The 10898-nt window shown below is 39.4% G+C and overlaps 1 protein-coding gene across 1 annotated transcript; it reads right to left on the bottom strand.

Moving 5' to 3' along the window:
- Nucleotides 1–763: 763 nt before the first annotated feature.
- Nucleotides 764–8681, bottom strand: LOC104961324 (zinc finger transcription factor Trps1-like). The gene is made up of 2 exons (XM_010789594.1): nt 8555–8681; nt 764–4776 (listed from the first exon to the last, which is right to left on the bottom strand). The coding sequence occupies exon 2, from the start codon at nt 4507–4509 to the stop codon at nt 3178–3180; it is 1332 nt and encodes a 443-aa protein (XP_010787896.1). The 5' UTR covers nt 4510–4776; nt 8555–8681; the 3' UTR covers nt 764–3177.
- Nucleotides 8682–10898: the final 2217 nt, after the last annotated feature.

Raw genomic sequence — 10898 nt, 5'->3', positions numbered from 1 at the left:
AACAGATGAGAAGGATGCAGATGATGGAGATCAATAGAAAACAGATGAGAGGATGAATGCATACATTAACCTATTTATCAACCACTAAGCGTCATGTGATCCATATATACTTCAAAGGCACCCATGTATCCATCTTAGCATCTGTCAATCCTTCCTTTTGTTCTGATTCTTTAAAAAAAAAAAAAAACACTGCTTGATTGCTTTTTTTTGCTACATTTGCAAATGTAAACAGTTTTCTTGATGCTAGCATGTCCTGAAGAGATGCTCAAAGCTTAAAAAACCCACAATATATTATGCTTTCCTTTCCATCAGCGTGATGTAGAAAGTGGAGCCATTCATGGGGAAGGTGTGCAAACTCTTCTGAGGAAAATCCCTACACCAGGATGTGTAGCATCTTTAATAGTTACACTGATTTCTTTGCAGCAGAAAAAGTATTTTTATTTTTGTTTTACTGTCAGTCCTGCTTGTTTGCCAGGTTTTCTGAAGGCATTGGTGTCTTAAAATGTAAGAAATCTAAATAATGATCTCCTCTTTAGAATAACAACACCTCATAATGCGTTTTTTCTTAACCATGATATGGGCATTGTGATATTACACAATTTGGCTTCCAACTCCAAACAAACACAGAACATCTTCGTGTCATTGCATCTCTGTAAAAATGTTACCAAGGCAAATGTCTTTATCTTTCTACAAAGTCATGTAAATGCATGCAAAGAGGGTTAATTAGTGATAAAGAGTTAGCATAGCAACCAATTTCATTCTGTTAAAGCACATGTGGGTAGTTCTCAATGGCTGAAAAGGCAAAGAGGGAACATCAATCAGACACAAGCATTATAATGGATGACTTTTAACTTGGTGCACGGGAAATAAATATCGAAGTATGTTTGCCCAACTCCTGCCTAACATGACTTACTTTTCGAAACAGACAGAGGTTTATTAGAAAAACTGTACAAGTTACCAGGCACTAGTCAGAATATCTTTGTATCCATGTCTTTTGGACAAGCATAGAAAAATATCTTATTCTCATTATTTATTCTCTCCTGTCTTTATTGTCTTTAGGCTTTTATTACTTCCTTCAAAGGAGTCCCTTGGTGATTTTTTTTGTTTTTTATTCTAGCAACTAAGGCAGCAAGGCAGGGGGAAGTGATTCTGTTCTTATCAAAAAAGATGGCCACCGAGTTTCTCCCTTCTGAAAAATAGAATCTTAATGAATGACCTGCTAGTCAATATTTTCAATGTATTAAATTAATGATGAACATTTGGTTTTAGACGGGTCTTTCCTTAAACTTATAAGACTGATTTAGAACCAAAATGTAGGTAATGAAAGGCAGGACAGTTGTTGGAGTAAGCTGGAGTTTGAAGCAACATGGCGATTTCTTTCAGTATCATTTAGGTATAAGGTGAAACAGTTCCCATCCATAGAAAAGGCAATGTATTTTGCAGATTTTATAAGACGCTAACATGCTACATAGAGGTAACCTACCATACTCTCAGAAATACGAGATAGGCTGAATAAAACACTGTAGGCAATACGCTCTGTAAACTCAATACAGAGCTAAAGTTTATACAGTTAACCCATATAATTAATCCTTATGATAACATTTAGGGTTGATCTCCCTAAGCTCCTAAGGTCTCTCTATAAAACCATACCTAACAACATATGATAGACAAACAGAAAAACAGTTACATAGTAAGACTATTTTGACCTATTAACGCACAAAGAACATGATAAGAATACATATAAGACAACGTAATGTAACATGCCAAAACCATTAGACCTTTTAAAAATGATGTGTCAAATGCTACGAGACAGGTGGGTTGGTGTGCAACACGTGTGACCCCTGAGGACTGAAATACCGAGCGCAAGCCTTCATTATGTTTACATCATCATTTGGGGACGGAAGCATCCTTTGATCCTTACACACAATTACACAAATGCACACATACACACAACCCCCTCTCTTGCTGTACCATTTCTGTTAGACGGCTTTTATCCACGTAACAAGTCTCCCCAAGAAGATACACAACAAATAACTCAAAAAGAAAAAAAGACTCAAATACACTAATTCTTATAGTACCATTTCCTGCAAAAAAGCATTATTTGCCTTTACAAAATAACATTTTATATAGGAAAGTGTAGCAAATTGCATGTTTTGTACTATAACATCATCATTATTATTATTATTACCATTATTAATATAAATGTTAAGCAGGTTAATAGATGGTTGTTCTATTAGGCAGGCAGCCAGGCACGTAGCTAGTATCATGGCACGGAGGAAGGTAGAAAATAAAGTCACTTGGTTTGATCAAAATGGATCAAGAGAACACTTCGGTCCGGAATTACTCCGGTCTTACCAGTTCAAACTGGTTTTAAGCAGTTCAAAAAGTATTTTCAACAAGTCTCCCATTTAGGGCCACTTTGCAGCGCTGGCGATTTTCCCAGTTGTTTTTTTCTTTTTGCCAGTTTCAGAAACAAAAAGGATAGGAGCTAGAAAAGCTGGGTTAACTCCACCAGTTTCAAAGAGTCAAAGTAAGTTTTGGTTTGGATCCATTAGCACAGCGGTGTGACAGTCAAAAACATGCTTTGGACCAGACCAAAGTTCTTCTGACCAGATAACATCTGGTTGTACCGAGATAAATGATCTGAATGATGCATCAAACCAGTTAGGACCAGTTTGGTTCAGTTCCACCCGGTGCATAACAGATCAGCCAAGTTAAAGTGTTTTGCTTCTAGCATTTTTTTTTGCTCTGCTGTATGGTGGCTGTGCAAGTGCTGAGCTCCTCAAACTCATCCTAAATGAGAGCAGTCTAACTTTGTGTCCAGCTTCCAATCCTCTTATTTGGAAAGCACATGAAGTGGCTGTTTATTAAAAGGTGATTTCAGCTGCATGCCCGGACTCTGTCATTGAATACTTGCCACAGAGCTGTCAAGTGGCCGTCACTCAACACAGGATTCAGGCTTTTTCTCCAAACTGTCCATGCAGCAGTTCAGCGGGATCCTACGATGATTTTTGACCATTTGACAGCCGAGTGCTTCCAGCATAAGGATGTGTTCCATTTAGTGCCCAGGATAGGCTCATTTTGACATGAGCGAGCCTCCAGGAACATGGAGGCCGACAGCTTATTCATTCAATAAAAAGCGTTCTTTAAAGGTTTGTTTGAGTCAAAGGCATCAGATTAATTACTCTCTGTGTTCTCGTCTAAGTTTTTAGATTCTGCAACAGTCGTGACCTCTGTGGGTTTTGTGGTGTCATCATTACTATCCGACACCGTTTCATCTCCCAACTCCTGGTTTGTTACGTCATGACCTTCTTCTCTCACTTCCATTTCAGCTTCCGTTTCATTGTCAGTGGCATCAGCGCCTGTCTTTTCTTTTGCTTGGTTGTCGTGACCATCTCCTATGACATCATTGCTTTCGTCTGTGATCTCACTGTGAGCAGTTTCATCTTTTTCCTCGGGTGTCACATTTTGACACCCGTGCTCCGGGGTCACCGTGACGTTCTGATTGTGGTCCTCTTGCGTGGGACCCTTCTTTTTGTCTGTGTACCTGTGTAGGCCCCGCTGTATGTGTGTGGTGAAATCATAGCGATCAACACACACGTGAAGGCAAAAGCTGCATTGGTATGGTCCCTGGTCGCCGTGGCAACTCATGTGCAGTGCATACATGACCTCGTCGAGGAAGTAGATCCCACAGTGGATGCAGCGATTGGTCAGGTCGTCCTGCGTGGAAGCTTCCACCATTACGCGATTCGATGGGGCACTTGACTGACTTTTCGTCAAATGATCCTTTTCTATCTCCTCCCTCTGGCTCTCTCCTTCATCCATCCTCTCCTCCTCCTCTTTCTCTGCTTTCCAGTTCTCTCTAGACCTCTCAGCCAGCGGCGACTCTTGCCTTCTCCTCTCCGCACCGTTTGTTGACACGTGTGAATTCGCCGCACTGGTATCTCTTTGTCTTATTGCAAGATCCAAGGGGGCGTCATTTTCTAACAATGGCGAGGAGGTTTGGGAATGAAGAGGAGGAGGAGGATAGTGAGGAGGAGCTGGAGGAGGGGGAAGAGGAGAGTAGGGGGAGGCACAGTAAGGCACCGTGTAGCTTTGCTGATGATGCTGTACTGGAGCCACCATGGCACCAAGGTAAAGAGAGTTGTTCCCAACGCTACCAGGACTGCTCAGATTACTGAAGGTACCGGGGACCCCAGAGGCGGCGGCCATCTTGTACTTGGTCCAGAACCTGAGCCAATCCGATTCAGGCGTCAGATCAGGGGAGAGGGTTAATGGTAGGGGTAAGGAGAAAAGAGGGTACTGGTACTTTTCAATGGGTGAACCAGGGGGCGAATAACTAGACGGTTTGGATGGACGCATGTACTTTTCAATTGGACTCCCTCTTTCTGATCCACCTCCTCCTTTACCTCCCTCTACTTTGGATATTATCCCGCCCTCTGTGAGGCCTCCATTACCCTCAGCTACCAACGAGGAGGGGGTGTGTGACGGAAGGAGAAGAGGAGGCATGCGTCGGTGGATCTCCAATGTTTGATTGGCTAGGAAGGCTTGAGTGGATCGGGGGGAGCGTGAGCGAGGGGAAGGCTGCTGGTTTTTGATTGAAGCAAAACATTTGTCTGACTCCTCCCCATTGACTCTCTCTTCGCTGGTGATGCGCTGTTGTTTCGGGGCGGGGGTCTCAGATGACAAGGAATCAGGGTTGATGCGTTTCCTTGTACGGCGGCGGATTATTTGTTCACCGTTGTTCTGCTTTATGATGTTCAGAGGTCTTGGTGTCTAGGAGATAAAGGAAACAAAAAGGAAAAACATGAAAAAAGGACAAGTATTAAAAAACTATTAGCTATTGACAATTTATATTCTTGTTTGAATGTTTTATAACAAATTATCTACGGCTACTTATCTGGCATGACTATTAAACATCAAACATATAAAGCCTAGCATCATTTGACTTTGATTATATTACATTGTGTTTATTACCAAAAAAAAGGAATAGCTGTAACAATAGAGCTTATGACTGGTAAACCACTTATTAAAAAAAAAGTAATTTGGTGAAATACACAAAGACAGCAATGCTAAGAAAGTTGCATTATGGCTGATTGAAGATGCACAACTGCAGTTACTGTTTGTAATAATCAATGCAAAGTAGGCCAACCAAACACAAATCTCCAATTTAGCAATAGTATATCAACATTTGAAAACTCTTAATTCCTTTAAACTTGTCCTATGTATAATTAACTGTGACATGCTAAAGAAAAGACATGTGCATCAAGCCTGAGGACTGCACGTTTTGCCCTTACCACAAGGGGGAGCACTTACATCTGATGTAAATTGTTTGCCCTTAAAACTCAACTTTTCCAGTCAGATCCCTAACTTACTCTTGACAGAGGTCTGAATTCCAAAGAAGGAAATCTGGTGTGGTGCTTCTACAACACAATATCTGAATCATGTGTTACTTCTAAAGATAAATGTAGTACTTCTAAAGATAAATGAGAGGCCATGAAACGTATTTGATGTTTCATTCCTTACACATGCCAAAACAAATAAAAAAAATTCCAGACAAATTAGCGAAAGATTTTCTTTCATTGGAGTAAAATAAATGGGCCAGTTTAAAGTGTCTTTAAAGTGTCTACACTTCAACTCAAAAGTAATGACTTGCTATCAATTCACTATTGGAGAACTGACTGCACTGATGCCTTCTCTCTTAAACACATAACACATAGTAAACTTATCATAGTATTAATGCAAAACAAAGTCAAATTCAACTGGCACAAAGAGAGGAGGTTTTTTTAAGCATAAATAAACCTTTAAGTTGAGTTTATTGAAATGTTGACTGAAATGCAGGTTGAATTTATTCCACTTCCCACTTAACATTTTAGGAATAGCAAAGAGCCTTGTTATTATATGTGCCTATATTTAACTCTAGAATGTGTGTCTAACTGATGTAAGACTTAGTACATTACATTGTGGGAAATAAAAACCAGGTGCATATAGAAGCATCAAGCAAGAAGGAACATAGATGAATGACGGTGTTCGTCATTCAGTGGAAGAAAAGCAAGAACGTGGGTTGCCGCTTCTATTTAAAGAAAAAAGCATGAACACCTTGCTATGTCTGCAATAGGTATGATTTATCCCAGCGTGAAGGAAAAGCAAGTACGTGGGTTAGGACTTTAATATGTACCTAAGACTAAGAATGTGTGTTTCTCAAGGTATGTGTATGAAAGTGTGTGTCAGTGAGTGTGATGTCATCATTAGTCTTTGTAGAGCTGCTACTGGAACTATTTAAGGAGACATGAGTCACTTAAAGCTTAATCCAGAGATGTCCTGCTGCACTTGTAACAAATGATGTCAACACATTCACCAACAGAGTTAACTCATGCTCCAAACAGTCCTTACTTACAACACTGTTTCAATGTATACACTTTATATAGGGGCCTCCTCTCAGAAGCCATGCTTGCAATCGTCTGTTGTTTTTCAAAGAGCTGTCCTATTCATAATTTTGGACAGCTTTTAAATATCTGAAAAACAATTTGTTTCTCTCAAAAACTGACACAATTATGTCGGTCAAATAATTGTCATTTTCCTTTATGGTCCTAAAGTTAATAATAATAATAATAATAATAATAATTTCAATTTCGATAGCGCCTTTCACGAAACCCAAGGACGCTTTACAATGGGAAGTAACAAAACAAAATAAAAGTTGTTTGTTTCTAGCTATAGAGAAAAGACAGGAGTGGAAGGGGAGAGAGGAATGAAAGGGGTGAGATTAATGAGAAGGGGGAAAAACTGATATATGGTTTACAGGAAGGATGAGGTAGAGGCAGGGGACATGAAGGAAAGAGGAAAGGAAGGAGGGAGGGAGTAAACACAGAAGGAGGATGGCTATCGTGAAAAACAAAATATAGCACCCCTTATGATGGAAACGATGTGTCTTTATCCCATACTACATACTGAACCTAATCAGGATCTATTTACACTATATATGTAAAATTGAAATGGATCATTGATTTCTTGGATCCAACCAATTAAGTGTATTCATTAAATGTCTTCAGTATATTTTGCATATAGAGCAGCCTAATCAATGAGTATGTACATAGTTCAGTCTCTCCTTAAAAAGCTCTTCTGCGTTTTCTCCTAATCCCTCTCCATCTCTCACTCTTTACACATCCCGTCCTCTTTCATTATCCCTGTCCTCACACTTTACCTTCATCTTCTCCTCTCTCTTTGTCTTCTTCCTTTTTCCTACCCCTTGTTTGTCTTCCTTCTTTCCTCTCTTCTCTCTCCCTAAATGTCTACCTTGTTCTCCCTTCTTATGCATAACTCTTGTTTCCCCTCTCTCACTCTGAAGTGTTTTACTAGCTGCTATCCTCTCTCATAATGTGTGTAGAGCATATAAAACTTTTATTATAGGGTATAAAATACGGCTGTCGTGAAGATTGTCAAGAGTAGAGAGAGCCGGGACGTGATTGGAGCAGCATATGAGATGAACAGGTTGACCAGGGGACATCGGCAGGGGCAGGAAGGAGTAAACTGCGATAGCTTGTCATTCTCTGAAGGGTCTTTAAAGCTCAATTCAATAATTTCAGTATAGTGCTTGGGGTTGTAACACGGTCAACCCACTGATGCGTTCACTAACACTGATTTATTACACTGAAACCTTTTGGTTCACTTTGAAATGTTACAAGCTGAGCCTAAAAGGCCAATATGTGAGCATGAATCTGGCATATATATATGTTGAAGCTCTGAAGGCTTGTTTCAAAATGAATGTTTTTGAGAGTAAGTTGGTTTATTTAAGTGGGAAATTACCTTTAAGTCTTTGAAGACATAAGAGGTGAGAAGCTCAATATTCTTAAGTCAACAAAATTCCAGACTAGGTTTTTATCTCATCTGTAATTCATGCAGTCTAATTAAATGTAGAATTTCTATTGACTTTCCTCGGGCTTCGATGGTAAAGTTGATATATTCCATCATATTTCTCACTCCATGGAGCTGGCTCACAGTGCCTGCTGAAATGGTGTGTAACTCCCAGCTCAGACCAAATCAAATACTTTTCCCACAATATTACATTTCACAGCGGGACTCACAGAATGTATGCAGGAATATAACTGCAGTATGCACAGTTTAATTTGAACAATGTGCTAATGGGCCAGACAGGAGGAGTGATAATTAGGGGTCGAAACCTACCCTGTGGATGTATTAAAACATATCATAGAGTCTATAAAATAGTCAAAAGTACTTGTTTTTTGATCTAGTACAACTTCTATGAGTATATGAAGGTTCCTTTGACAGGGTTAGGAGTTCATTACCGCAAATTAATTTCTGTATGATAATACACCTGATATTTAGCTTACTTGCTGACTCTCTATATTTGAAGTGTTCTTAGGTGTAAGTGCTTTCCCTCTCACAATTGCTTTGAAAGAACATTTGAATAAAATTCCAAATATTCAGAAACTTCATGTATTTGGGAAATGTTGTAATCAATCTCAAAGGTCTAACGTGTGTTTAGTATAATCCATTTAGCCATGTGTTTGCATGGTCATGACTGTGTATCACGTACCGAATGAAGTTTTTGGTATAAACCACATGCGTTGCAGACGTAGCCTCCATTGGAGTTCTTCCTCCACAATGACGTCTTGGTAGTTAGACAGTTTGCACAGAAGACCCCGCTGCCTCTGCGTCGCTACGGAAGGATAAAAAACAGAAAACATTAGAATGTGAAGTAAATATCTAGATTTATAAAGCGACGTTTTGTAGGTAAGAACGATGCAAAGTCACAGAAAGAAAAGAAAGAGGGGGAAAACTGAAAATGCTGTTTTTAGTTTCAAAATCTTTTCACACCGCTCAAATAAGGTTAGGACAGAGAGAGAACATCTTGGTTATCCTGCCAAACAGTGAAACCTATTTAGAATGTTGTTGTACTATAATTTCCCCTTTTTAGAACAAGTTTAATATGTTATGAATATAATGTTGGTACTCAAGAACTGCTCCACAGAAAATATATGTTTTCAACTTGCAGCATAAAGTGTTTAGGTGTTTATCTAAACTGCCGGAGGTACTTTACAGGTAAGTGTTTGACTTCTACTGTTTCAGTGTATTAACACACACACACACACACACCTCTGCAGTTCATGAAGCAGCGGTGCATAAAAAAGTAGAGTGTGCAAGAAAGGGTGGGGGCGGGTTGGGTTTAAAAGGCCAATTGTCGTGGCAACGTGCTCCATCACAGTAATGAGCCAATCACAACGTTTCTCCATCCCATTAAGTCTCTGGCCCCATTCACCACCTTTATGACCCTGAGAAGACAGCATACCTCATCTTTCTCCCCCATGAATATGTCGGTTTCTCTCTCTATTTGCCCGTCCGTTCAACCAGGTCTTTCTCTCTGCTTTAATTTTGATCAGCGTTGGTGCTTATTCCATCTTTACTTCCTCCTCTCCTCTTGATATTTTTTTCAATGTTTACCACTGACTAAATATCTACATAACAATAATAATAATAATAATAATACATTGGATTTTTATAGCGCTTTTCCTATTGCTCAAAGACGCTTTACATAAGATCAGAAACAGAAACACAATACTATGCATGTATAAGATTGACAACACGCCTGCATGCAATTCCTTTTTCTTCCCAGACCTTTAAATAATGTTAATTTCTCTCTCAGTTTGTGATGTCCTCTCTGATTATGTGAGTATGGTTGTGCTTGTAAAAGCTGTTATGTATGGCTTACTAAAATCTACCTTCTGTGGATCTGCCATATCCTTAACATTTCTCGCTTGGATTCACATAGTTATCCCAATTCACTTTCACTCCATCATGGACTTTGCATCCACTGGGACCTTCTCCTTTCAGTGCTGGTTTCTTGTTGTTTTATGTTCATGACAGTGCTGGGAGTTTAGAATTTTTTTTTTTTTCGTGCTCAGAGCACCCAGTGCCAGAAGTTAAAAATATTTCAACTTTTCACAAAAGAGTGCTGCACTTCAATCAGGCTTTCTGTAGTCTCAGAGCTACAGATGGAGCCACTACCAAGCATCTGTTTTGCGCTGCCAGCTCAAAGCCGGAGAGCCCAGTGGGCACAACACTGTTCACTTTATTTATGCAATCTAATGTACTGCAAGCATTCCTGCACTTTACATTTTGTGTGGCAACATCCAGAAATACACATACATCTATACCTATGGCCTGAGCAACATAATGTACATGAAGAATATCATTTATAGTTCTGGTAAGAAAAAAACATTATGGCAACTTTAAACTACAAATGCTAATATTACATAGTGGTGTAGGAGAAATCACCCAATGTTTAAAGGCAACAGCAAATGTTATATTGAATATTTTAGAGGTAAGACATCAACTAGCAGCGGATCAGGAACTCTTTAAACATCTGGACTACACGGCATTAGAAGACTAAACATCAAATACCACCAGCAATGAAAAATGGTATTAATACATTTTCCGTTTCTTATAATTTAACAGACGTTCACGATAACATCCTTCATGCTGTGTGTATCAGGATACAAAATTAAACTTTTAGATTGTTCCGGGATTGAACACAAAGGAACCCCACAGATGCGTTTATTTATTCTAGGAAAAAAATGTTATCTCATTCTCATTTTGTGTATAATAAAACCTGTTTCCCCATAACATTGTATGTAATAAACACCTGAGCTAATATTAGAGTCTTTACTTTTTGTCCAGCTAACGTCAGAGAGCAGAACAGTTACATGACCAAATCCTCTGCTCTGTGTGTGTGTGTTCGTCTGCCTAAGTGTATATGTTGCACACACCATACGGTCACCACATGTACAGAGACAGAGCCAGGTGATTGATTGATGTACGCTTCCTGTGTGTGTGTGTGTGTGTGTGTGTGTGTGTGTGTGTGTGTGTGTGTCTGTGTTGCA

Source organism: Notothenia coriiceps, unplaced genomic scaffold (genome assembly GCF_000735185.1).
Source record: "Notothenia coriiceps isolate Sejong01 unplaced genomic scaffold, NC01 NC01_scaffold00033168, whole genome shotgun sequence".
Taxonomy (NCBI): domain Eukaryota; kingdom Metazoa; phylum Chordata; class Actinopteri; order Perciformes; family Nototheniidae; genus Notothenia; species Notothenia coriiceps.
The sequence above is the reverse complement of the archived record's forward strand: the minus strand, read 5'-3'. Positions and strand labels throughout refer to the sequence as shown.